This window comes from Nothobranchius furzeri, chromosome 14 (assembly GCF_043380555.1).
Source record: "Nothobranchius furzeri strain GRZ-AD chromosome 14, NfurGRZ-RIMD1, whole genome shotgun sequence".
NCBI lineage: Eukaryota > Metazoa > Chordata > Actinopteri > Cyprinodontiformes > Nothobranchiidae > Nothobranchius > Nothobranchius furzeri.
In genome coordinates this window covers 26,039,556-26,067,362 of record NC_091754.1, presented here as the reverse complement: position 1 = coordinate 26,067,362, position 27,807 = coordinate 26,039,556, and the positions used below count along the sequence as shown (strand labels likewise).

The window sequence follows — 27,807 nt, the reverse complement described above, 5'->3', positions numbered from 1 at the left end:
CAGGGAGGTGAAAGGCATTCCACAGCCACGGGCCAGTTTCCACTTGGAAAGTCTGGGTTCCCTCCCACCCTTCCCTGTGGTCTCGTGGCAGTCGGAGCTCAGTTGTTGTCTTTAAGGAGACTTTTAGGGACTAAGAGAGGACAACATGGCATCCCAGAAGCTGTGTTTGAAGGTAATAGGGCTGGCTGTGCTGCTGACTCTAACAGCTCTCAGAGGTAAGAAATGCTTTTGTTTTATTTTTGGTTATTTTTCCAAATTTTCTCTTAATTTCTCCACTTTTGTGTCTAAATCACAATCTAGCCTGGCATTATTTCCTCTCTCTGGAGGTTTCTCTTCTCACGTCTGCTAATGGAAAAGTTTTGCTTTAATTAAGGATGACGTGTGTTCTGGAACGTTGTTCCACATCTTCAGTTCTAAAAGCTGCTTTAAGAGTTTAGCTTTGACTTCAGATGATCTGACATGTCTGGACTTAGAAAAAATTAGCACATCAGAAATGTTTCTAAGCAGCAAAGGGCTTTGTGTGTCCCCGCGGGACGAGTTCAGGCCTGACAGCCTACAAAGCACACCTAAAGCCTCTGAAGCATGTTTTTACCTTCAACAAACCTCTGACTGGTTAGCATGAATGATTTTTTTTATAAAGAACTTGCAGATAAGTCACACTGCATTGGTGACACGGTATTTTTCTTTTTATGTACCTCGGACGGCTCAATGAATTTAATGGGGAAAAAAACATTCCTAGAAATCCCCTCCTCACTGGGATCATGCAGGGATGAATTTAGGGCTCTCATTTAAATCTCTTTAAAGTCTTTTCTACTCAACTGTTCTAGAAATGTTGTCAAATCTTTCAAAACTGAGTGAATTCATTGTATGTCTGCAGAAAAGTTGGACTTTTTAAAAATATGATTAAAAATGAAAAGGCTTAAAAAGAGTGGAGACGGAGAGGTTCATGCAGTCAGAGCCACGAGCCAAAACTAATTGGCCCCAAATCCCAACTGAGACTTATTATAGTTTGAGAGTAATGCTAATAGCTGATGATGCAGAAAGGTTGAGATTTTTTTTTAAAGTTTGCAGATTCTGATTTTCTTAATTATTCTGAGAATGTGTGCATTACCTGCAAGTGTGTCTGTGTGAGCGGGACGCTCGGCAGCGGGATATCTGGGAGTCAAACAACAGGATAAATGGAAAGATGCTCACCTGCACCGTTTCACTCCTAAAGGCGATCGATATAAAACGCACGAGGAAAATGCCGAGTCAATACATCAAACACATCAATCTGAACAGAAGCTCATGTTGCTGCGTGGCTCAAAAACACGAGTTTTAAATATGAACTTCCAAACTTTTAGATTTCAGTGGATTTACCCACTTTTGCTATCCAACTAGCTTTCTAACATGCTAATGACTCCCTCCAGAGTGGGGTTGTTCAGAAAAATGTGCCGTCACACCAGGAGTTGGTTTGATTTGGCGGGAAATGCTCCCAAAGGTAGAAAAAATAGAAAGCTGTAAAAGCTTTCAAACCTCTCAAGATCACAGATTTCTACCATCACTACTTCTATAAGTAGGTCCCTCCAACTGCTGGTGGTGGTCAGAGGGACCGGTGGCGCCTGTGCTCGGTAGCCTTGCCTCTGTCAGTGAGCCACGGGCAGCTGTGGCTACACCGTAGCTTATCCCCACCAGTGTGTGAATGTGTGTGTGAATGGATGAATGATACACTGTGTCCTTACTCTGAGAGGAGCTATACTAGTGCGGGTCATTTATCATTTATGAACTGTCTGAATTACTAGAGTGTCTATCAGCAATCACCAGCTGGCTAGAAGATAATTTCCTTCAGTTAAACTCTGAAAAGACTGAATGTCTGATCATTGCCCCTGAGAGGTTCCCCTGATTAGTCCAAAACTTGGTCATTTATCCTCGCTGTCAAGACAAACTTTAGGAATTTGGGTGTTGTTTTTTACCAATCAATGTCTCTTGAAGGCCACTCAAAAACGTTGGTCTGAAACTGTTTTTATTACTTAATACCTCCAAACTGCGAAGGTTGGTGTCAAAACATGAACTTGAAATGGTCATCCATGCCTTTATCTCCTCCGGTCTAGATTACTGTAACACACTGTTCACATGTTTTAACAAAAAAGCCCTTGGCCGCCTTCAGTTGGTCCAGAACTCTGCAGCAAGGCTCCTAACTGGAGCAAACAGAACAGCTCACATCACTCCTATTCTAATATCTCTGCACTGGTTACCCGTTAACTTTAGAGTTCATTTTAGAATCCTGACTATAACTTTCAGGGCTCTACATGGTCAAGCTCCTCTTTATATTACTGAACTGTTAAAGCCTTATGCTCCAACCCGAGAAGATCTTTTCTACAGCGCCTCTCAAGATAAAAATCACGAGGCGCTTCACAAAAAAAAAAAAAAAAGAATATAAAGCCCTCAGGTCCACCCACCAGAACCTTCTAGAAGTTCCAAAGACCAGATATAAAAGTCGAGGTGATCGCTCCTTCCAGACTGTTGCACCCTGACTTTATCCTTACGCAGCATTGACAGTCTGGACACTTTTAAAAGCAGCTAAAGACCCTTTTATTTAGAGCTGCTTTTCCCTAAACCTTTTTTTATTTTTAACTAAAATGTTTAATCTTTCATCTGTTTGTGAAAGTTTTGTATTTTATAACTTAATTTTTTTGTGATGTTAATCTATTTCTATTTCGAGATCATTATGATTTTCTTAGTTTTATTGTTTTGATCTATGTGAAGCACTTCGTGATTCTACGTCTGTGATGAGTGCAATATAAATAAAACTTACTTACAGATCCTGTCAGATTTCCCTGTAGGAAGGATGGATCCATCCCATATAAAAACATCACTCTGGACTCATTATACTACAGTAATGACAACCCCAAATGAAAAGTTTCTTCATCAGAGGACTTCCACTCCTTTTTCTTTTTTGTGTTTTAAGATTTAATGAGATCAGTAATTCTCCCAAATTATTCAGCAGCACACAGCTCCGTGTTTCTGGGAATATCTGAACATTTCTGACTACGCTGCCGTAGAGCAGCCAAGTATGAGGCATCTTGTTAGTGCTCTGTGGAGGTGCCATATCATTCATCCTTGGATGTAAAAGCAGCAATGGCTGTGATCCACACCAACTTGACAAACTCTTATCTTCTAACCTCTAAACCCTCTGATATAACGCTAAAGTGAACACTTTTATAATCTAACAAACTTAAAAACTCCTTTAAATTGAAGATCATTTCATCTCTTTTCACAGATGTATCCAGTGACAGTAACTTACTCAAGATCTTAAGGAAAAGAGATGGTAAAAAAATTATCTTTAAAAATGACTTTCAGGTGCGTTTATCATTGTTCTCTACTGGTTAACGCTTTCCTCCCAGTAGCAGAAACCAGTAACGCCCCGTCAAAGTCTTCCGTTGCCATCCCGTCATCCAAGGCCCAAGAATTCCTGGCAAAGCTGAGCAGAAACAGGAGGAACGTTTGGGATCGCAGCAGACCCGACGTCCAGCAGTGGATCATGCAGTTTATGCAAATGGGATTTGATGAGCAGGTGGGTGTGGTTTCTAAGCTCTGGCGTTCACATCTCAATACTTAAAGAGCAAGTCACTCCAAATCAACATTTTTTTTGCTGATAAACTATATAAATTAGTGTCTGATCGTGCTGTAGACAAATGTAGTCAATAATTCGGCATTTTAGTGCTTCTTAGTTAAAATTAAAAAATTCTGCCTAAAACTGTCAGCGATGCACCGTCGTCAGGCAAAAACTCTGCACTGCATTCAAATTTAAATCTGCCATCACTATTGGCTAAGAGGTACACTATGATGTTAGATGGTACATTATGATGTCACAATGTTGTGAGTGTGTGTATTTGTTAGCGGCTCTGCCCTCTCGGTCTGCTAGGCAACAGCATTTGTTGCATTTTTCAAACAGGAAGTGGGAGTTGAGTAAGAATCTGGTAGGGGGTGACTCGCTCTTTAAAAGTTCTGAGCAGATCAAAAAAGTCCCAGAGTTCCTGTTCTGTCAATAAAAGCTCAAATGTTATGTTTACGGAATAAGAAATACAAAAAGACTTATCTGTTTCTGTGAAACCTCCAGTGACTGCTGCTTTGTTTAAAAGATTTCTGTTGGTTAAAGAGAAAAACTAAAACTGCTTTAAAACACAAGATTCTGAACGTTTACCTCTAAAGTACAAAATAACAAAAAGTGGAGTCCACATAATTCTGCTCTTCTAAAGGAAGCTTTATCCCCAAAACGCAACTGAAGTGGATGAATAATAGTTTTAAACCGAAGCAAACGAAAACACAACTTCCTCCTAAACACACACACACACACACACACACGCACACACACTAAATTCACCAAGAGATACAGTTGTTATTCAGGTCACCGACTGTCATTAACTCACTGGAGACTAAAACCTCCTCCTGTCTCTGTTGCTAACAGCTGACAGCTCATCTCACAGCAGAATTTCTACATCATACGTGACACCTTGTGCCATTTAACTGTTGCTTCCTTAAAAGGCCAAATCTGTCAAAGACCTGGCCTTTTCAGCGCCGGGCTTTCATGCACGTCTATCAGGTGCAGCTGAGCCGTTTGCCAGTGTTGGAGGACATCTTATCAGCTGCTGCGTTGTCTGTTAGCTTTGGAAGACTTCTGATGTGTGTGTGTGATGTTTTGTTGTCCTTCTCCAGAGGTTGGAGGCTGATCTGCAGTACTGGATGGATCATGCACGCTCCAATGACCAAGGGCGCCAGCATCACTATGATGAAAACTCCCCCATGGGCCCACGTGACACCGCATCTTACAGACACGGAGCAAATGTCAACTACGACTATTATTAACACCTGTTACACACACACACACACACACACACACACAGTGTGTTGCCATCACTCTGGAGGAAATTAAACTGACTTGCAAAGTAATGCAATGTGATCGTTTTCTTTTCATCTGGACTACGCCCACGAGTGTGAACCCCCTCTGGCTGTGTCTATTCTCATTTGAACTAATTAAATGACATTTTTAAATCAGAAATTAATGTGATTTTCTCTTCTTTTTATCATTTTTTAAACTAAAAATAGAAACATAAATTTGCTGGTAATGCCAAACTTGAATAATTGGAAATATTTTAATAAAATATCATTTTCACATCAATATAACAGCCCCACGTTGACATTTCACAAACACCGTGTCTTTAAAATGAATAATTATGTTGTAACAGTCCTTCTAAAACCTGCTGTGCGCTGCAGGAAGCCACTGATGGAGCGACACGACATCCAGCGGAAAAACAAAACCGAGGCAGCTCAGCTCCACACACCAAACGCCGTAGAACAGGTCAAACAGACGCAGGTCTGAGATGACTCTGTGTCGATGCATTAAATAATAAAAGCACAGGAAAATCAAATAAAACCATAGGCAGGATTTCACTGGGATTAGCTGCCTCTTTGATTCAGGCTCGTCCATTCTCCAGTTAGATAGGCCACGCCACAACACAAGGCAGCGCAGACGTGTCCGCCTCTGTCTTTGTTTAGCAGATCAAAAAAGTTCCCCAAAAGTGCATCGTTCAGCAGGACGCTCCGAAGAGGTGCTCTTCATGGAGTGTCTTGGTTTTTGGAGGGAGGGGTGCAGCAGAGAGGCAGGACTCAGTTGTGTCTGGGTCGGCCTTTCTTCATGCGCGCGGCTTTGGGTTTGGGGATGTACTGGTTGTTGGCCTGGTGCTCCAGCTCTCTGCTGAAGTACTGGATGGTTTTGTTTAAGCCTTCCTCCAGCGGCACCTGTCCACACAAGGCACAAAAACACAACTTTACCCGGTAACACCACAGCCGTCGTGAGTAAACGATCCTCTTCAACGTTTAAAAACACTTTTCTAGGATGACCTTTTTGTTTTCATTTTATGGTTTTAATCTAATTTTTAACTGCTTGTTTTTATGAATTCTTAGTTGTTTTTCTTTTTTCAAACATCACCTGTAGCTTTTTACGTAAAAGGCATTTGACATAAATGTATTATTATTATTGGGGCTGTCAGATATCAGCGATGTTAGCTATGACATGTAGGATCAGACATTATGCACGTATCATACATCACACGCTGCAGCTATGTCCTCTCACTCAAAATGTTAAAATCTGACTGATCTGAAGCACTTTTTAAGATATTTTTGTGTTTGGCAAAACTAGTCCACCTTAAACTGAAACAGCTGGGCAGATGTGTGATGTTTGTTATTTAAAATGATTTTGTTTGTCTTTTTTATTAGGAGCCCCGCTTATCAGTTTCAATCAGTGTTGGAAAGTAGAAGTTAGACAGTATTGATATATCAGATTTTAAACATCCCTCATTATTATCGTTATTATTCGGTTGGTGACAGCGTTATTTTATACTTTTGGTCATAGGAACTTTACAAACAGTATTTTTGCCACCTAAAAGCTCCTAAACACGTTCTATATTCATAATGGAACTGCAGCAGATGGACCGAGCAGCTCAGATCCTTACAGCTGAGGGTCAAACTTCACACATACCACCGGTTCCCAGCCCAGCATCATCCTGGCTTTTCGGATGTCGGGTCTTCTCCTCTGGGGATCGTCCTGGGCTTCCGACAGGAACTGGATCTGGCTTTGACTCACTGTGTGTGTGTGTGTGTGTGTGTGTGTGTGTGTGTGTGTGTGTGTGTGTGTGCGTGCGTGCGTGCGTGCGTGCGTGCGTGTGTGTGTGTGTGTGAGAAAAGTTCATCAGGGCCAAAGTTTGATGTATTAAACAGACTGTGTACAGAAAGATTTCATTAAAACATCGCACAGCCCTTACCGACTAAACTTTTGATGAGGCGAGCAAACTCCAGTATGGTGTGTTCCTCTGGGTTTCCCTGCAACACATCATTAACCTCCATTAAACCAGCAGAAAGCAGCACCAGGCTCCCAGAACTGCAGAAGCCCTTTTCTTCACAGCTGAGCTTCATGAACTCACCAGATTGACCGGACTGCTGATGTTGCTGTTCATCAACAACACAAGGCCGTTCACTAAATCACTGCAAAACAAGGAGGACATTTAATCATTAAAACTAAAATGTTAAAAAACCAAAAGATATTTTAGAAATTCTGTGACAAGTGTTAAATTTCGACAAAAACATCTAAAATTTTCTATAGAAAAGAAGTTTGAGTAAATTTTACTGGCACAGCCATTGGAGTTTATCCGACACAGAAAGGAAAGTGAAAGTTTAACATGATGAGAGACTGTTTATGTGAAATATTAAAGTCCCTGTCTGGTTTATTTCTCTGGTCTGGACAGATTCTTGCCATTCTGTTCAGTAACAAGAAATTCTCCTAAGAGTGGCTGCCTGAAAAGTGGCAACAGCATCCATAAAAGAGTAATTTCCCTCTAATCAGTCAAATACGACATACCCAGTCCTCTCTGGGAACAATTAAAAACAGACACCGGTGCTGAAAAAATCTGAAAACTATAAGAATTCTTGACCTTGATGTTTGCATCATAGAACGAGTCCAACCGCCTGGAGTTTATATTAATTCAGTTGTGCAACACTAATTTATTCTTAAGAGATTAGTGAAGGACAGAGCTCTTCATCACAATTCTGTCAATTCTAAAAAGAATAGAAAGTAAAACAAAAAGCAGCGCAGTGAGACTGAAACCTGCTCTTCATAAAGGGTTAACGTTAGTGAGAGTGGAGGCTGCTTTCAGAGCAAAGGGATTATTTTGGTGCTCCTTGGTCAACGCTTCTTCTCTCTGACAGCTGCATCACTTCTGATCAACGGATGCAGAAAAGCTCCAGAGAAAATGTTAGGGCCACGTACCGCTGCCAGGAGATGCTTTACGTCTTCAATGCCTTGGGGAAAAAATGTGAATAGCCTCATTTTCTGTGTATTCTGTATCTCTGGGGTCCAAATCAATGATGCACAATCAACGTCTGACACGATTCAAAAGCTGCAGTTAGGAAATAGGAGCAGTTTGAACGGAGGAGCCAGAATCAGGTCTGTTTGTCCTCGACTTTAAGTGCTGAAACTTTTAGGAGTAAGAAAATAAATAAACATTTATTAAGAATTCACATTAGGCTGATGAGAAATGCTGATTTTTCTGGATCTAAATGTTGGGATAAAAGACTGATGAGATGCGTGAGTCACGCTGAGAGCTTCGTGCGTGACAATACTAAGAATGTATTTGTTCGCCCGGTGTTGGAGTCAAGTCACACTCGAGTCCAAGTACACAGGATTACTCCAAATCAAGTCTGAGTCACATAGGACTAGTTTAAGCCAAGTGAGTCCAAGTCTCAAAAACAATCTGCTAGTCCAACGTCTAATTTCACCCACCACTTGTTGTTTGCATCCAAAAAATGAAATGCTATTGTTGGAATTAGCATGTAGCTGATCCTAATGTTAGCTTATTATTTTAAGTCAGATTACTGGATGGATTTAATCATTTTAATTGCTTCAGATAATTACAGGTGACATGTTGATCATTTACTGTCTCATCTTCCGTTAGCCTCCTACAAATCGTACATCTGCCCCTGCTTTTCTATCCTGAGTGAGGACAAACACAAGTTACATGTAAACTCTCTCAGGACACGTCGGATACGTCAAACCATCACATTCTAAAACATCGGAATCCAAGTCCAAGTGCAAGTCTTCTGCATGTTCTTTGAGTCTAGTCACAAGTCTCTTAAAGTAACAAAAAGCAGCTTCCAGCTCCTCTGCTCTACTGGTTGAATGTGGACTTACAACCGTGGTAAACAACCATGCAGCAGCCTGCTGTAGCTAATGCTAACAACAAGCTAACACTAACATGAGCCAACTCATACTAAAACAAACCACAAAGCAAAAGGATCCACACTTTTGGACTAAAAATATTATTACTTTTTTAGTCCAGTAGCAACAAAGCCAGGTCACCATCAGCCCGTGATTTTGCAGCCTTCTTTAGCTTATTAAAACTAGCGTAGGCTGCGCCGATGTTCACTCTGGTTTTACCTTTTTGCATCGCCTCCAAGGACTTTACTCTTACTTCCAAGCTCCGCCATGATACCAACAAAAAAGCAAACTTCTTCCTTTCTTCTTCTTGTGGTTTTAATTGATGATTGGCTAAGCAGAAATGCTAACTGCTAGCACAAAAGTTGTAAAGCAGGTAAAGAGCTCCCCCTATAGGGAACCTACGTGCTTCACAAAGCTGATAATTGTATTTTCTGGTCAGCAGAAGGCTGCAGAGGGGTGTTCAGGGTGAAGATGGTAAAGTTTATACTCACAGTCACTCAAACCAACTTTTGAAGGGATAGTTTAAAGTGTTAAAAACTGCTTAGTGTTTAGTGGACTTTAGTAGATGTTTTCTGACAAAACGGCCTGCTCCAGCACTACGTGGCCATGATTACCAACTAACCACAATTACAGGAAATGAGAGACAGTTCCTCATATGTCAGAAATAATTACAGGACACCAGGAAGTCCATAATGAGAACCTAAATATGAAAAAGAACATTCCTTCTTCCTCAGGTCTGAAATTAAATGTTCATATTATTTGTTTGACATGACTTTTCTGATGGGTAAAATAAGTGGAAGGAATGAAATGAGTTTACCTCAAAGGCATCAAAGGTTTTACTATTTACATACATTAACACCTCATAGGGCAGCAGGTACACGGTTTAATGAGATAGAAGAACTTCAAATACAGTCTTTCTCTGATCTCAGTCGGGCTGAAATGCATCTCAGTATCATCTCCAAACACACTGATAACTACTATCTGAACGTGAAAAGAGCAGATATCCAAGAGTGAGACCTAAAGGGCATTTTTACAACCTGAGAATAAAGAATATTCCTCTAAATATCTCATTTAAACACACCAAAGTATTTAATAGTAGATCAGCATTTTTCTGCTTACCTTACATACTGGAAAGCTCTAGTCTGGGAACCAGTACCATATACCTAAAAGAACAAGAACAGAATAAATAGTGTCTCGGACAGAACCTCCGTGAAAGGAGAATCTCCAAACACGTACTGTGAGAGGTTCTCCTTGAAGAGCCTGGAGGATGAAATTACTGACGACGCGTCCGTCGTTCATGTGCATCCTGGAGCCAAACGTGTTGAAGATCCTCGCCACTCTCACCTCCACTCCTTCCTGAAGGTGAAGAACACAGGAACAAGTCCCATGAGCTCTTTCACATCACAAAAAACCTGCTGGTGGCACACGTGGGTACTAAAAAACACTTTAGAGGACATTACAGCAATATATAACTAAATAAGAAACGTGCATCACACGACCTAACAAGGATCAAAGGGAGAAGGACTTTTTTTTATTATTGCACAAAAAGATAAAACACAACCCCGATTCAAATAACTCACAGCTAGTGATTTTAGAGAAAAATAATCTAGTTTCAATAAAACCTTTATTTATTCATTTAGTGCGAAAACAAGGACAAAAATTAGCTACATTGTGTCATTTGCTTAGCAAGCTACCCGTACAGATTCTTATAGATTTGTACATTTAGGTCAACTATCAATTACGTGAAATGTTAATGTGGAACTTTGTTGACCATTTATTTGTCTGAAATGATTTTTGCAGGAATTATACAAATATTTTATCATCATATGAAAAACAGCAGTGACACAAGAATAGAAGGATTTAGCAGGTTTTCTTTTCAAATCCTTTTCAGAATGCATTGATTATTTTAAAATGAAAAGAAACCAATTATAAAAAGTTAATGTGATTGTGTGAATTCTGTATTTTAAAAGAAGTTGGACACATCAGTAGTTTAATAAGCATTGCTTTTAAAACTTCTGAACTTCTCACCACCAGATTTAGCTAAAATTGCTCAAGTTTCACGAAAATAATTAGAAATAGTTTAAACAGCATGCTGCGTAAACTGGACTGGAAATACCGTATTGACCCAATTATAAGATGACCCCCTTCCAAGACTAATCACCAGGAAAAGACAAAAAAAAATCACTTTTTAAATAAACAATTTTTATTGAAAATTTAAGAACAAATACTCGCCGTCGTCGTCTTCCTCTGCTTATCCGGGTCCGGGTCACGGGGGCAGCATCCCAACTAGGGAGCTCCAGACCATCCTCTCCCCGGCCACCTCTACCAGCTCCTCCGGCAGGATCCCAAGGCGTTCCCGGACCAGATTGGAGATGTAACCTCTCCAACGTGTCCTGGGTCGACCCGGGGGACTCCTGCCAGCAGGACATGCCCGAAACACCTCCCCGGGGAGGCGTCCAGGAGGCAACCTGATCAGATGCCCAAACCACCTCAACTGGCTCCTTTCGATCCGGAGGAGCAGCGGTTCTACTCCGAGTCCCTCCCGAATGTCCGAGCTCCTCACCCTATCTCTAAGGCTGAGCCCGGCCACCCTACGGAGGAAACTCATTTCGGCCGCTTGTATCCGCGATCTCGTTCTTTCGGTCATTACCCAAAGCTCATGACCATAGGTGAGGATTGGGACGTAGATCGACCGGTAAATCGAGAGCCTGGCTTTCTGGCTCAGCTCCCTCTTCGCCACTACAGATCTGGTCAGCGTCTGCATCATTGCAGATGCTGAACCAATCCGCCTGTCGATCTCCGGATCCCTCCTACCCTCACTCGTGAACAAGACCCCGAGATACTTAAACTCCTCCACTTGAGGTAGGACCTCTCCCCCGACCCGGAGTTGGCAAGCACCATGGTCTCAGATGTGGAGGTGCTGATCCTCATCCCAGCCGCTTCACACTCGGCCGCGAACCTACCCAGCAAGAGTTGAAGGTCAGAGCTGGATGAAGCTAGGAGGACCACATCATCTGCAAAAAGTAGAGACAAGATTCTCCTGCCACCAAACTCGACACACTCCACACCACGGCTGTGCCTAGAAATTCTGTCCATAAAGGTAATGAACAGAACCGGTGACAAAGGGCAGCTCTGGTGGAGTCCAACCCTCACCGGGAACAGGTCCGACTTACTACCGGCTATGCGGACCAAACTCACGCTCCTCTGGTAAAGGGACTGAATGGCCCTTAACAGAAAGCCACCCACCCCATACTCCTGGAGCGTCCCCCACAGGGTGCCCCTGTGGACACGGTCATAAGCCTTCTCCAAATCCACAAAACACATGTGGATTGGTTAGGCAAACTCCCATGCCCCCTCCATCACCCTTGCAAGGGTATAGAGCTGGTCCACAGTTCCACGGCCAGGACAAAAACCACATTGCTCCTCCTCAATCTGAGATTGAACTATCGATCGGACCCTCCTCTCCAGTACCTTGGAGTAGACCTTCCCAGGGAGGCTGAGGAGTGTGATCCCCCTATAGTTCGAACACACCCTCAGGTCACCCTTCTTAAAGATGGGGACCACCACCCCGGTCTGCCACTCCCTAGGAACTGCCCCCGATGACCACGCAATGTTGCAGAGACGTGTCAACCATGACAGCCCTACAACATCCATAACCTTGAAATACCCAGGACGAACCTCATCCGCCCCCGGGGCTCCGCCGCTGTGTAGTTGTCTGATTACCTCAGCAACTTCTGCCCCCGAGATTGGACAGTCCATCCCCAGGTCTCCCGGCTCTGGTTCCTCCTCGGAATGCGCGTAGGTGGGAATGAGGAGCTCCTCAAAGTATTCCTTCCACCGTCTGACTATAGCCCCAGTTGACGTCAGCAGCTCCCCATCCCCACTGTAAACAGTGCGAGTGAGTTGCTGCCTTCCTCTCCTGAGGCGCCGGACAGTTTGCCAGAACCTCTTTGGAGCCGATTGATAGTCTTTCTCCATGGCCTCACCAAACTCCTCCCACGCCCAAGATTTTGCCTCGGCAACTGCCACTGCTTCACCCCGCTTGGCTATCCGGTACCTGTCTGCTTTCAAGCCAAGCCCTGTAGGCCTCCTTCTTCAGCCTGACGGCTCCCCGAACCTCTGGTGTCCACCAGCGGGTACGGGGGTTGCCACTACGACTGGCACTGGCCACCTTACGACCACAGCTAGCAACAGCCTCCTCAACAATTGCAGAGTGGAACAAGGCCCACTCGGAGTCAATATCCCCCACTGCTCTCGGGATGCGGTCAAAGCTCTGCTGGAAGTGGGAGTTGAAGACCGTCTTAACAGGTTCTTCTGCCAGGCGTTCCCAGCAGACCCTCACTATGCGTACAGAACAAATACTAAGCAAAAATACTATTTTAATGCAAACTATCAGAACTTTGCTGACATGTGACATCAAAAGACAAATGAGGCTTTTATTCAGATGCCCTCTGCCTCGCTCTACTCACTCACTCTCATGCTGCTGCAGTCCTGGTGTACCATCAGATCGCTACACCTGCCAAATCCTCCCAGGAGGTCATCCTCACTACCATCCAATACATCCATGCATGCAATGTTTGACGCCTCTGCTGAACTGACCGCCGTCATTTCAAAAATATCGATATCGTGATTTTTTCCCCTGTGATATTATATCGATATTCAAATGCTGTGTATCTAATTTTTGGAAGAATTTACAAACATTTGCGTATTTTCATTTCTTTGGTGCAATTCAAACATCAACTGCTAGTTGGCAGCAGTGTGCATTGGGTTTTGTTTCAACCATTGAAATGTGAATCCCTCTATTATGGTTCAGATACCTCATGTTAAACATGTTAAGTATCAATTTGGACTGTTTACTGAATTTTCCTATAAAAATTCAGGCTAAAAAAATCGCTAATATCGTCTGGCTGAATGTATCACAATATTTCGTATCGTCTCCCCTGTATCGTGATATGTATCATATCGCCAGAATTTCACCAAAATACATCCCTAAAAAATAAACAGTCTGTTATTTTCTTGTTGTTTTCCATTTGCCTAATACTTAATTAAAAGTTGAAGAAAAAAAAACAATGCAACATAAACGTGCAAACTTCTGGTCTAAGAACTATATAATTTCTTAATAAACCTGTATAAAACCCTAAATGTTTTACCTGAGACACATTTTTATCTACCATCTTGGCTACATTTGTTTATTTTTTCTGGTAAACCATATACTTTCCTCTGGATTTATGATATAATCTCTATCTTTCAGATGAATGATACAAAGCAGCAGCTTTGATCCCGGACTATTAAAGGGATTACTACAGCAAGGGATGGATCAGAACAAACCCGCTGTGGCCTTCCTAAAGTCAACCTCATGCATCACCACTTCAGACGCATTCATATTAACGAAAATGAATAAAAACATGTACATTATGTAGATTTTCTTCTTGAAAACACGGAACCAGAAATTCATGAGATTAAATCTGACTCGGTGTTGAGAAGAACGAGGACACGAGGTCTCTGGAAGAGCTCAGCAGATGATGACGAGGATATGATGGGTCCAAAATGTAAATAAGCTTTAAAAGTCTGATTTATTATGTTTAAATAAAAGAGACTGATTTATTGTCCAACATTCTGGAGATATCAAAACATGTGCATCCATAATTACAGGTGACCTACTTAAACAGAATTTAAGAGCAATCTTTTGAATACAAACAAAGTAACTGTCCACAAACAGATCAACTCTGATTACTTTTACATCATCGGTTCAAAGATCTAAAACCAGAAAGCATTTATATAACATTTATTGAGTAAAGTTACTTCAACTGCAAATCAAGCACAAGTGGTAAAAAGCTGTTAGCTCATTTCTGAGAAGATGCTAGCTGATTAAACGCTACTGAGTTCCTTATTATGATTATTATTGTTATTATGAACAAACAGGTTAAAATAGGTTTTTAGGACCTTTGTTTCACAAAGCTAACCATTTTTTTTTATCTAAAACTGCTTTTATAAATATCAACTTCTTATAAGAATGACTGTACTAGTAAAATATTTCTGACAATAAATTAATAAAGACAAAAAATGAAACCCTACGTTTTGGAACAGTTCACCACGTTCAGACTTAATCCTAGACACGTGTGAGCTAGACCTCAGTTCATCAGACTAGATCACAAAAACAAGAGTGGAGACACGTTTGCAGAAGCCGCCTCCTGCTGAAAAAACACACTCACTCGTCTTCGGTCATGAGAAATTTACTCAAACACAAAAACTAATTAAGCTGCACCGATTAATCATAACTGTTGGGTTTTTTTTTTTCAAGAAAAAAACCTCCACATGTCAATAAAATATCCTAATTATTGTTTCACTAATTGCATTATTCTGTTTTCACCCCTTGCATAACCAGCTCTCATCACATTTAAAATGTTAACCATAGTCGATGAAATGACGAGGCGGTAGATTTGATGCGAGATGTTTTCGTCCTTTCGCACACCCGATCAACAGCTAGATTTTTTATTAGGCAGCTATTTCTGAGAATTTTCCCAGAAAGTGTGAAAAACTATAATGAGCTCCTGAGGAAGAGCGGAAGATGAGGCAGATAAATAAATATCATCTGCCTGCAGGAAAGGCAAAAGGAGTCGGTCAGATCTGATCATTGAAGGCTGCTGTCAATCACCACCGAGGCTCCAGCCGCCGTGACCTTCGCTCAAAACTCTTCTTTTAAAGTCAACCCCCAATTCCCTCATTTGGCTGTTCTTAAGAGTTTACACTTAGATATTCATTTTTAATCAACCCCCCCAAACCCAACCACATAAATACTAGGGATGCTTGATATTAGCTTTTTTCTTTACCGATATCTGATATACCGATATTGCTGACCCTTAATTTCTGATATCGGTATAAACAGATATCGATATAAACAGATATCAATCTATGCAGTGTCCCCCTCTCATAAAAAAAGAAACACTTAAAAAATTTTGGTTACTAACATCACCTATGTCCTACAATACACAACCTTTGTCACCACCCTTTCCTTATTCTGCTCTTTCTACTTATTTCCACCTTTCTCGCGAGTCACTGATTTCCCTCTTTCCTAATTATTTTCTCTTTCCTTTCCTTACATTATTAGTTTTTAATCACAATTTTAATAGAAATTTTCTCATTTTGAGCATATTTTTGATTGTTATTTTTGTAATCATTATTTTTTTGTAGATGTGAAGTTCCTGAATGTTATCTTGAGAGGCGCTCGTTAGTAACGCTTCATTTTACAGTCTACTAATTACTAAGTACTTACATGGTAATTACATAGTAAGTTAATGTGTATTATTGTTTGAGTTCTTAAACAGTTATTATCATGTAGCTTAGGTTCAATTCTAGTTTTTACTTTTATTAATCATTCTCAGTAAATACTGATTTACACAATAATTACACTTTATTACAATTATACACTTTAATTACACAGTAATACACTTTAACTTACTATGTAATTAACATGTAAGTACTTAGTAATTATGGGACTGTAAAAGGAAGTGTTACAAGATTGTTTTCCTTCTTAAATTTCAATTTGAGTTCTAAATGGGAAAAGTGCCATCTTTATTTTGTCTCCAACAGCAGCTGAATCTCTTTTTCATGAAGCTAATATGTGTTTAATAGTTAAAAATGTATTTTATCTTCTTCTGTGCATTGCAGTTATGGTGATGAAACATTTATAGAGTAGAAGGAGTCACCGCTCATCTGGGAAAGGTGCTGGATCAAAAAGTGGAATAAACAAAATAAGAATTCGCACACTTCAATCTGCAATGTAGGAGTTTATTGAAGTGTGCGGATTCTTATTTTGTTTATTTGACGAAACATTTATAAAAGCCTTCAGATAAGAAAAGCGAGCCTTGGGTGAAGATTTTTGTTTTATGTTTTAGTGCTTTGTTAGCGGCTAGCAGCTGCACGTCTCTACATGCTATGAGGACAGCGAATGTTCACTACACAGGGAACATTTCTACTTCACAAGTTCTGTCAAATTAACTAAAATATCTCTAAAACTAAACCTCGGATCTGTCACGTGTTGACATTTTGAGAGATGGGAAATGCTTGCTTAGTATGAGGATTGCATCAAGTCACTGACCATTCCTTGCTGGGTTCCTTATATAGGAAACTTTTTACTGACTTGCTTAATGAACTGACCTGTATTGGAATACTTACTATGTGAAGTGCCTTGAGACGACTCTTGTCGTGATTTGGTGCTATATAAATAAACTTGAATTGAATTGAATGTAGCTGAAGAATTTGATGTTTAATAAGTGTGTGTGTGTGTAAAAGTTGTGTCATTTAAAGACTGAAAAGTGAGACCAGTACTTTTCGATATTACATTTTAATGCTAATATTGGTTGATATTAATATTACACAGATAATATCGAACATCCCTATTAGGATTGGGCGATTTGCATAATTTTCCCACCGCCAATCGTCAGTCCAATAAAAGATGATAATCGCTGCTGCGTTTGAATGCACTCTGAGGGAGCATTCACTCGCAGCCAGAGGTCACATGATCCCTTAATCACAGTCATTTTTGTTTTTAAAATAACAAATATTCATTCCATTTCCATTTTTTTTTATTAATATTTAGTCCAAAGAAGCTGATCAGAGCCCCAGTAATGTATAAGCAATGAAATTAAACTCTTTCAATTAAATTAGGAACATTTCACCTGCTGCGGCCCGAACGCACATTCCTTCTGCTCCGCGTAAACCAGGACTGGTCACCTGCAGCGTGTGCGTAATCACATGTCTCTAGAGAGTTGGCTGAAGATGTTATGAGGTTCTGGACTTTTGCCTCAGACTCATGGATGTTTAAATGTTGTTCTGGATAAATCGCAATGTTCTTTGTGCTTAATGTGTAAAATATCTGTCATTATCAAACAAACTCATGGGCAAACAAATAAATAAACAAATGGCCTCTTGCAAAAAACAATTGTAGCGGCTCAGCCCATCGTCGATGGTCGAATAATTTGTGCCATCGCCCAATCCTGATCCCTAATAAATGCATATTTCTTCCACATCTACAGATGAAACCCAACTCAACCCAACTCAAGCTTTATTTCTAAAGCGCCTTTCAGGCACAGGGGTGACACCAAAGCACCGTACAGACATGTATCAGTAATACTGGACAAGGAATAAAACAAGAATAAAAACAAAATAAAAACTGCAAACAAATTGCACTAATAAACTTAAATACAAGCAGACTAACAGCCACGGGTAAAGGCCAGATCAAATAAAAAAGTCTTTACCCTGACCTTAAAAACTGTCACCGATGGTGAAGCACGTACGTGACAGGGTAACTCGTTCCAGTGTTTCAGGCCTGCTACAGAGAAAGTCCCGTCTCCTCTAGTCTTTAAACGAGTCCTAGGAACTGTGAGAAGGAGACTATTGTCTGAGCGGAGTGCCCGTGCCAGTGTACATGGATGTATCAGTGTCTGCAAATATGCAGGAGCCAGTCCATTTAACAATTTAAACCAAAAAACTAATCTGGAAATCCACAGGCAGCAAAGTGCAAGGATTCCAAGACCTGGGAAACATGGTCACATTTCTTTCCCACCAAACATTTTGCTGCCGCATTTTGCACTAGATGCTCTGGTCACTCCAAATAGGATGGAACTACAGTAGTCCATCTGTGTTGTAAAGCATAGACTACTTTTTTCCAGGTGTTGTCTCGTCAGGAATGGTTTTTTTTTAGCTGAACGGCGCAGACGATAAAAAGAGGTGGACACGATACCTGTTTCATGTAGGCATAGCACATCGTCTCCGCCACACGTTTCCCTTCATCGTAGCACGCTCGAGGACCGATCGGGTTCACGTGTCCCCAGTACTCCTCGTTTTGGGGGTGTACCTCAGGGTCTGAAAGAATACGGATAGTTTTAAGCTTCTCGTGACTCAAAAATAACCCTAAACCAAAAATAAACAGGTGATGAGCAAGAGTGGGTCCACTCCCTACTGGTACGCCGTCAGGTGACCAGACAGAAGTGATGATGGGTAACAAGAAAAGAGCTCATCTTGTTAATGAAGGGGAAAGACTTTGCCGTTGGGAGGAGGTGTCGCCTTTGATCAGGGATGATCCGTGTCGTTAACGGCGACACATAAATGTGCAACAGAGAGCTGAGGGCATGAAGAGACGTGCTGCCTCTGTCTACTGACCCTGATCAAAGTCTTAGATCAGAATGGTAAATAACAACAACAACATCACCATGTAAATGGAAGAAAAAATAACAATATATTTATATATTTGTAGAAATTGCACATATAAAATTCAGATAATACACCCAGTAAAACAATCAAAGCTCTGTAAGAGGCATAATTGTTAGTCTGTATAAAGTTTGTAATTACTCACTTTTAATTGTGTGTAAGTGGACAGGAGTTGGGGTTGGGGGGGCTGGCTTGTCTTGGACACAGGAAGGGGATCCTCATGAAGAAAGTCTGGGAATTGCTGGTTTAACTGATGGTTTCATGACCGCTACACAAGCTGTGGAGGTATTTGAACGCCACTGTGCATCCAGGTTTTTGGCTGCAGAAAAACCCTGCAAAAGCACCTACTTTGTCTGCGTGGTGATTAATGCGTCCAAACGGTCCGCCGCTCTCCGATTTTTTGACTGAGTCAAACTCAAAAGCTTGAGGGTAGAGGGTCACGCTGCTGTTTAGCTCTTCAGGTGGGTGTTTCCCAGAGGTTCCAAAGATGATTATATTAAATGTAAATAGACATCTTTATTTTTTTTTTTAATTATTTTATAGCATTGTGTTTAATAGGGAATAGTAACTAAGGTCAATTAAATACTAATTTTGCTGCCTTTTTCAGTCCAACTCCTAGCGGGAAGCTGTCAATCTACACAGGAGTCTGTTTACACAGATTAGAAATGTTCCATTTACTCAGCCGGCATCACCTCCAGAAAGAAAAAACTAGGCGAGTGTTTGTTAGATGAACTTATTGGCTGTACAGGGCTGTGATGATGCCAGTGCCCATCACATTCTGTCTGATGGAGCAGCTAATGCTGGCTTCATTCCTGTGTGAAAACGTGGCATTCATGAAGGAGTTCAATCAGGCAGCTCTCAGGTGTGATGTGGCTGCTGACAGCACGGCCAGCTTTCACAGTAAAACCGCAAAACTCCAATTAGCATTCTCACGTGTCGCATCACTCGTCTAGTTTTTCAAGAACAGCTGATAATGTTGCAAGTTTTTTTTTTTAAAGGAGGGGGAAAACTCACAGGGTCATGACAGGAAGGACAGCAGCATTTCTATTAGTGTCAGAAGCTTCATCTTTAGACTGACTGGAGATCAGATTTTAGAGTTACACTTATTCAACTACATCAGAAACCAATGATATATGATGCAGCTTTGACTAGAACCAGCTTTCAACAGTGTGATGAGTTGTCTGCAAACATTATTTGATTTACAGAGATCAAGAGGAGGAAATAAAGCTCTGCTGTCTTAGATTCTGCATTTCTTTAGAGATAATAGACTTATTGAAAAGGCAGAAAGGGAAAAATAATAAAGATGCAATGACAGAGTATTTCTTACCTCCATAAACCTCAGAAGTTGAGGCCAGAAGAAGTCTGGCACCCACACGTTTGGCAAGTCCTGGAAGGACAACAACCAACTCAAATCTGATCTTTCACAAAACATTTGCAGGTGGAGTGGATGTTCTTGGAAAGGTCAATCAAGCAGAAAAAAACAACAAAGAAATCATAAAACAATTAAAAAGTGACACCTACTTTCTTCAGCCTGTGTCTAAATTCAGGAGTAAAGTTTTTGTGAGAACCTGTCCTACCCAGTCTATGAATGCCCGGCCATTCCTCGTCCACTAAAGCCTGATTTATTCTACTCCAGCTGCGTCGGCATGGAAACACCAAAAGGCGTTACTGCAGTTGTGACAGGATACAAGTCCGAAGTTCAAAAGGAAAAACTATCCATCAGTGCGTGTGTGCAACTCTGCAACCGAGCTGACGGAGAAGTAGGAACCAGGCTAAAGACCGGAAGTGAGCAGCTGTGAATCCTTCAGATTTACTCCACACATCAGCGTATGAATGTCAGCTAGCAACTGTGACGGCGCTCAACAAACTACATTTAACAGTAATACATGAAGAAACGTGGGACCGGTCACACAAGCTTGTTTGGGGACTTTTCTTAGTTTTGACAAAAATGTATTTATATAAAAAACAAATATACAAATAACAGGTTATCACAGCAGCTCAGCACCACCCAAAATCTGGGAAAAGCTCCTGAGTAACAGGTGCAAATGTTCATAAGTAATTAAAATATCATTTATTTTGGACTAAATAATTAATTTATTGATTGTGTTTTGTATGTGAAGAGCAGCTCGAGCAAGAAGACACAAAATGCTCCAGAAAACGATTTCCTATTGCCCATTTAAGCCCTTGTACCTGAACTGATATAATCCGAGTTAAAGATAAGCTGTGCTTTTATTTTATAAAACCATCCATGTCTGGTTAATAATACAATAGTTCAGGCTAAAGACATCGGTGTGTCCCACTACTTAGCCTGCTTGTTGCCTTCTTCGTTTCCTTTCTGCAGTAAGTTCGTTCTCTCTCCTCTTGTTCGTTCGGTTTGGTCGCCTCTCAGCTAAATTTCCTGTCTCATCCTTTCCATCCTCCTTATCTGTATGTGAACAGTTTGAAACTACAGGATTAAGATAACCCCGACTCCATGCTCCAGCAGGTGGGAAGAATTATATTAAATATTGATCCACGTGTGTTTTTGTAATACTTTGATGCTCAGGTTTCAGTCAGGTTCAGCGAGCACATAATAGCCAGACTCTTAACTCTGTGTACGATCGTAAACTTAGCTAAAAATAAAACCTCTGACAGAAAGATATTTGAGAGTTTTATATGATTTAATTATCTCCAGTATGAAATTTTATTTGTATATTTTTAATACAGGAAATTGAAAGTATAAAAAGGAACATTCTAAACGTTTGGCAGCGAGACATTTTTGTACAAGGACTAAGTTTTTTCTGGAGTTTGCCTGTAAACAGAAAACGATTCTTACTTGAAAAGGTAAATAAGATGAGATCAACTTCTCATTTCACCGTAAATCGATGAACCTTTCAGACTCGAGTGTTTGTTGCTATTGAAATAAAGACTCAATAGAATCTAAACTAGTCTTTTTTCAATGAAGAGATGGAATTGGACTTTAAAGTGCCGCTGATCAGTTCAAGGGTCTCAAAAAGTGAAAGACGATAACTTACCCAGCATGTTGAGAGTGCCGATGGTGTTGGTCTTGAGTGTTTTGATGGGATTGTACATGTAGTTTGGAGGAGATGCTGGAGAAGCCAGGTGATAGATCTGATCCACTGGGAGGGAGGAGGAGAAACAGTTTACTCCCGCTAGGAACCGATTTTCATCAGCAGGTGAAGAAATTATACTATTTAGAGGAATAAAACTTATGAAGTTCTAATCTCACTAAAATCAATTTAAGTCTTTTTAGAACAAGATATTTCATTACATTTCATAAATTTTAATTGAAATAAAAACAATTTAAAACATATGATGAAACAAGCTAATTAACATCATCAACTTTCTAATTAATGGATCAACTGCAAGAAGAACGCAGCATTGCCATTAAACCAGAGAAAAGCTGCTACAGGTAGGAATAGGAAGTAATAAAAATGTGGTTTTGGGGTCATTTAGACTCTAAATCAAAATTGAAATACAAATTTAATCACGTGGAAAAGAAAAATATATTTGTAATTTTTGTAGGTCTGGCTTTACTTTCTTAAATACTCAACAAAAAAGAGGCACATGAATGCAGAATATGAGGAATTTTATTCATGCTTTTCTTCTGTTAAAGGTACGGGTGTGTATTGGCAAGATTCTGTCAATACTATATATATATATATATATATATATATATATATATATATATATATATATATATATCACACTTCATGTGTGATAAATAACACACATACGGTAGGTTGCAATCCTAAAAGCCAGATGATATTTACAATTTTTAAGACTAAATTTTATTGAAGGAAAACTCACAAAAAACAGTGTCATGAGTCATCTCAACAAAAATAGGAGGGATCTATGTTTCACTAAAGGAAACAAAAACATTCTCAATATATTACGATACTAAAAGCCAGATGATGTTTGCAATTTCTTTAAGGCCGGATTTATTTTTAAAACTCAAGCCAGAGCCAGACCCTTCCAAGGTGCATCCTGTGTTATTGCAAGACCTTTTCCCGTCAGAATGAAGGCAGTAAAAATGGACCCCACCTAGCAGTCGATGTTTGAATTGCACCGCACTAAAGAAATACAAGTGCTTCCCTTTAATTTCTCAAAAAAATTAATTATGGATATACTGTTTCTAAATATCGATTCAGTATCATAATATGAAAAATCTAGTTAACCCTCCCACTGTCCTGATGGGTGACCCTGCGAGGAAAGTTGACCACTGAGCAGGATTGATGTTTATCCCTTGAGGTCCACGTGGCAGGGTAGAGGTGGTGCTCACTCCTCACCCCTGCCACATGGATCCAAAGGATAAACCATCAACCCTGCTCAATGGTCAACTTTCCTCGCGGGGTCACACCCATTAGGACAGTGGGGGGGTTAAAGGTTTTATAGCGTGCCATTTGAAACCGTCATTTTTCAAAATATCAGTTATTTTCATCAGCCTGAATTTATACCCAGAAATAAAACGCTATTGCCTTTTCAAAATGTGCCTACAACAGCATCTTGGGCAGGTCTGTTGTTGTACTGGCTATGGTAGTCCAGAGGTTAAGGCATCTGCCTGCCAACTCGGTTTGGCCATGCGCTTATGGGCTCGACACACGGGAGGCAACATCGCCTCTCCTCCATTCATTTTCAATGAGACATGCGCGACAAAGTGATAATCGAGGGTCTCCCTCCTACTAAGCGAAATGCGAAAAACGTGCGTGTGAAATTTTGCGCTTGTGCACGTGTCGTGCACAAGCGACCCAGCGAAGCGATCCCAGAAAGTTGAAACATTTTCAACTTTTCATCGCCGTCGCTTGGACGACGACCAATCAACGGAGGTTTCATTCATTGACCAATGAGCGGACAGGATGCTCCGTACATCTCCGAGCAAACATGAAGGAGAAGTTGATTATTATTATGTTTTATATAGTAAAATCAGAAGTAAGGTTTCACATAACTCTAGCAGCACCTTGTGAAACATCATATCTACCGCTTTTAAAACTCTGAACCGCTTAAATAACCTTAATTCCCTCCAACCTGACACAGCCAAACAACGGAAGTTTCGATTTCGCCATGGAACAGAACGTGTAGACGGCTTTGCCGCTGGCCGCTGCCGCAGATCGCCACCCGTGTGTCAGGTAATAAAAGCGACAGCGACAAATTTCGCTGATCGCAGTCGTTTGTCGCCTCCCGTGTGTCGAGCCCATAACAAGGGTTCAACTACTGGTGGTGTGGGCAGTAATATATCTAGCCAGCTGAAGCAGAATTTATGTTGTTATATTTTAGTTTTATTTATTATTTTTTGCAAACTATTTTGTGTCTCTAATAAAGATCTCTGAATGTGGTCATTTCCAAGCAGCATTTTAGTTGATTTAATCTGCTCAACTCACATGGACTTGCACTGGCTAAATAAACAAAGAAAGTACAAAAAACAGATTAGTCCCTATATTTTCAACAGTTTACCAACAAAAGGTTGAAAACATAATACTGGCAAGTGTAGCTAAAAAAGAAGAAAAAAAAATACTGCTGAGATCGGGAGGCGAACCTCTGCAAAACTACATGGCAGCTCAGCACTCTTAACCACTGGACTATCAAGTCTGCTACGTGACACCAGTCGCCTAAGCCACTTATCCTGTGCTGGCCAGGGGAGGCAGGCTTCAGACTAGAGACTAGCTTCCAGGAGAGGCGCAGGGCCTGATGACAAGACTAGCTGAAACAGGATAATGCATGAATGCAGCGACAAACTATTTTCTTTCCCATGAGGAAATAATATCACATGGTAAAAAGTCCAAAAAGAGGATTTTCTATTATATGGCTCCTTCAAAGGCATAAACAAATAAAATGTGTATGAAGTGGAACATCAATTCATAAATAATGCTACAAAATTAAAGTTGGCTATGTCTAAAGAGATGGATGTTATTTATAACCGAGAAAAAATAAAGGATGTTATATGTAAATCAGCGTCTTGAGTGGCACTTTCATCAATAAAACAGCACATTTCTGTGATGCTTTCTATGCATGTTATTATTGTAATGAGGAAGTCCAAGGTCTCCCAAGCATCGGTGAGGTGGTTCAAGGTACACAACCCGAGTGATTCACTCATAAAAAACACAACAGCTGTAAAAATTCCCTCAGCTGCTTGGCATTATCTGTCCCTTCAATCCTCGCTGACATTGCTGCTTAAACAGCAGTTCATCAACTCCACCTGCGACTCTCTCCAGCAGAGCTCAGGGATGTGTTTACAGGTGGTTCAGCAGAGACAACAAACAAAAGATGAGAAATGCAATGGTCGCTTTGGTAAACGGTTCATGGTGGATCAGATACTTTAAAAGCCTGCTGGGAAATTAATCTGCGATTCGTCTACACTGAGAAAAACGGAAAGCTGTCAGGGGAAGATAAACATAGGGTGCAAACACTAATGTCAGAGCAGAGTTTCTATGTTTATCTTGTTTGGCATCCTTAAAGACTCTCAGTACACAAGTCATAAACCTGCTGTCTGATCAAAACAGATCGAAACCATGGCAACAAGGATAAAACACACCCTGGATCTTTCATTCTTTTCGAAATAAAATTTAATTTAAGAAAATCTATATTTTCAAACTTAGGATAATAATTCTCCCAACCCAAAGGTCTTACGATGCCGTTTACATGAGGACACCAAAAACACCTGTTGGTGCTTCATGTAAAAGCTAAAATTAGTTTCTAACATTAATTCATCTACTTGAGCATTTAGAATAATTATTCCAAAAACAAATGAAATTGGGCAGACATGTCCGGTTTTCTAAATCCTGTTACCTTCTATGTAAAGAGGCTCCACCACATCATGGTTAATGAGTTCAAAATTCTCGTGGCCGATCCAGTGCTCCACGTTTCGTTTCCTCCCAGTGAAGAAGTTGTCGACCACCGTCACTTCGTGGCCGTCCATCATCAGCTTGTCAGTCAGATGGGAGCCCACAAAGCCAGCCCCTCCAGTGATCTAATAGTGGAACGAACACGGACAATAACATCAGACAGTCACCTGTACTAGGGGTTTCCACGGTAACTGGAGTGGACTCTAGTGTTAGGTGAGCTAAATGTAATAATTTGTGCTCCTTTTTCCAATGTGGAGCACCGAGGAATGGAATCACTTACTAGTTTAAGCTTGTGAATCTGAAGGACTGAGCAATAAGGGTTGATTTCTTAAATAAAGAACAAAGAAACTTTAGATGACAGCAGGTGACATTCATCTAACTCCTGTTTCCTTGAAAAAAAAATCGAATGACAGCAACACAAAGAATGTTATTACAGCTTAAAGCTACATCTGTGCAAATGTCACAGAGCTTTCTTCTTTCTAAAAGGGCGATGGAAAAAAAACAGGTTAGGTTTTTCTTCTTGGACTAAATGGTACAAGGTAACATTTTTGATATGTACAAATTAAGTTTTAATTGGAGTTTTGTAAACTTGAATGTTTTTCCAAAAGGTTGAGCAAACTATCTGATATCTTGCTAATGAAACCTTTAGATGGAAGAAGAAACAGCTCGTCCACAACTCCAGCCTCGTCTATTAAACAACGATGCCACTTTGCTGCAAATCAGGAAATCTTTGGTCATTCATAAGTGTTCAGCCTGTGGTGGTAATGTAGCATTATATGTAGCATTGCTCCTTTTCCAGGAGCCGCTCCAAAAGGTGGCGCTCATTCACAACCCCTGTGAACAGTCTGGTGACCTGAGCTTCAGCTCTTAAAGTGACAATGTGCCGTTTTCACCTTTAATCTCTGGAAATATCCATTGAAGTGTTGTTAAAAATGAATTAAATGATGCCTAGTTGTTGAAAATATTGGCGGCTTCTTAACATACAACCATAAAAATTGGGTCTAAAATACATGGGAGCGGGTCTAAGTCTCTGGGCGATGCCATATTAGATGCCATTTTTCATTCTACGGTAGTCCATGAGGACAAAAAGCATTTACTGGTTTTGCAACAAACTGTTACAAAACTTTCACCATTCATAAATGTCGTTTTACACATTTGCCTCTTCGCTCGTTGCCAGTAATGAAAGATCATTATATGTGTTTGTTATTTTGCTGGAGGTTGAACGATCTGACAAATTACTTGTTCAAAAATTGCGCTCCCAGGGATTTTTGACCCTTATGACAATTTGTTGGTAAGATCTTACTCGAACACAAAATACTGCATGCTTACAATGATTTAGGTGTGTACTGTCCCCTATCACCAGGGAAAAAACACAAAAACTCTTTAAGGGCAAAAACTCCAGGAACCCTGCATCTCTCCAGTTTGCCATCACAGCTAATTCCGTTTACAATGTGAAACCTATATTTATGTCGATGTGTGAAACTGACTGCCTGTGTTTACTTTCAATATTTATGTTTTCCCTGTGGATTTCCTGCAAAATGGTGCTGGGCATGTGTTTAGTTTTAAATGAGTAGGACAGTGGCGTAAAACATATTTTGTAACTTGAATTAATGTGCTCAATTAATTTGAAAGTATAAAAAAGCTGTGAAGTGAGAAAAAAATACAGTAAATAAAACAAAAACAAACAAAATTATATATATATATATATATATATATATATATATATATATATATATATATACATACACACACACACACACACACACACACACATTTAATTTGGAAAACTCAGGTCAGATGCTTCCACGACACATCCAGTGTTCTCGCGAGATCTCATTGTTCCGTTAGAAAGAAGCCTTTAAAAACTGCTGCCACCTAGCAGTTGGAGTTTGAATTGCGCCGCACAAAATAAATACAGCAAATGTTTGTCTGTAAATTCTCAATAGGGATGGGTACCTTTGACATTTGAATTGATCCGGTACTAATTCCCGGTACCTACGAATCGATACC

General features: G+C 40.4%; 2 protein-coding genes across 4 annotated transcripts in view; one reads left to right on the top strand and one right to left on the bottom strand.

The window, feature by feature from the left end:
* The first annotated feature begins 51 nt into the window (after nt 1-51).
* On the top strand, nt 52-4,929 carry ecrg4a (ECRG4 augurin precursor a). 2 transcript variants are annotated; one of them, XM_015966161.3, is made up of 4 exons: nt 52-215; nt 3,260-3,307; nt 3,387-3,553; nt 4,696-4,929. In XM_015966161.3, exons 1-4 carry the CDS (start codon nt 146-148, stop codon nt 4,843-4,845), a joined length of 435 nt encoding a protein of 144 aa, XP_015821647.1. In that variant the 5' UTR covers nt 52-145; the 3' UTR covers nt 4,846-4,929. The 2 variants fall into 2 exon arrangements, with proteins under 2 accessions (XP_015821647.1, XP_015821646.1); XM_015966160.3 differs by having other exon boundaries at nt 3,384-3,553.
* A 184-nt stretch (nt 4,930-5,113) lies between these two features.
* uxs1 (UDP-glucuronate decarboxylase 1) overlaps nt 5,114-27,807 on the bottom strand; it is a 37,267-nt gene continuing 14,573 nt past the window's right edge. Inside the window, exons 1-11 of one of the 2 annotated variants that reach the window (XM_054746812.2) lie at nt 26,078-26,119; nt 25,742-25,922; nt 21,973-22,077; nt 20,286-20,345; nt 18,492-18,613; nt 9,986-10,105; nt 9,869-9,912; nt 6,960-7,020; nt 6,801-6,858; nt 6,518-6,621; nt 5,114-5,778 (exon numbers count right to left, since the gene is read on the bottom strand). In XM_054746812.2, the coding sequence (XP_054602787.1) occupies nt 5,647-5,778; nt 6,518-6,621; nt 6,801-6,858; nt 6,960-7,020; nt 9,869-9,912; nt 9,986-10,105; nt 18,492-18,613; nt 20,286-20,345; nt 21,973-22,077; nt 25,742-25,874 (939 nt within the window). In that variant the 5' untranslated portion in view covers nt 25,875-25,922; nt 26,078-26,119 and the 3' untranslated portion in view covers nt 5,114-5,646. Of the gene's footprint in view, nt 5,779-6,517; nt 6,622-6,800; nt 6,859-6,959; nt 7,021-9,868; nt 9,913-9,985; nt 10,106-18,491; nt 18,614-20,285; nt 20,346-21,972; nt 22,078-25,741; nt 25,923-26,077; nt 26,120-27,807 lie in introns of those variants that run through there. The other variant, XM_015966159.2, reaches the window with a different exon arrangement.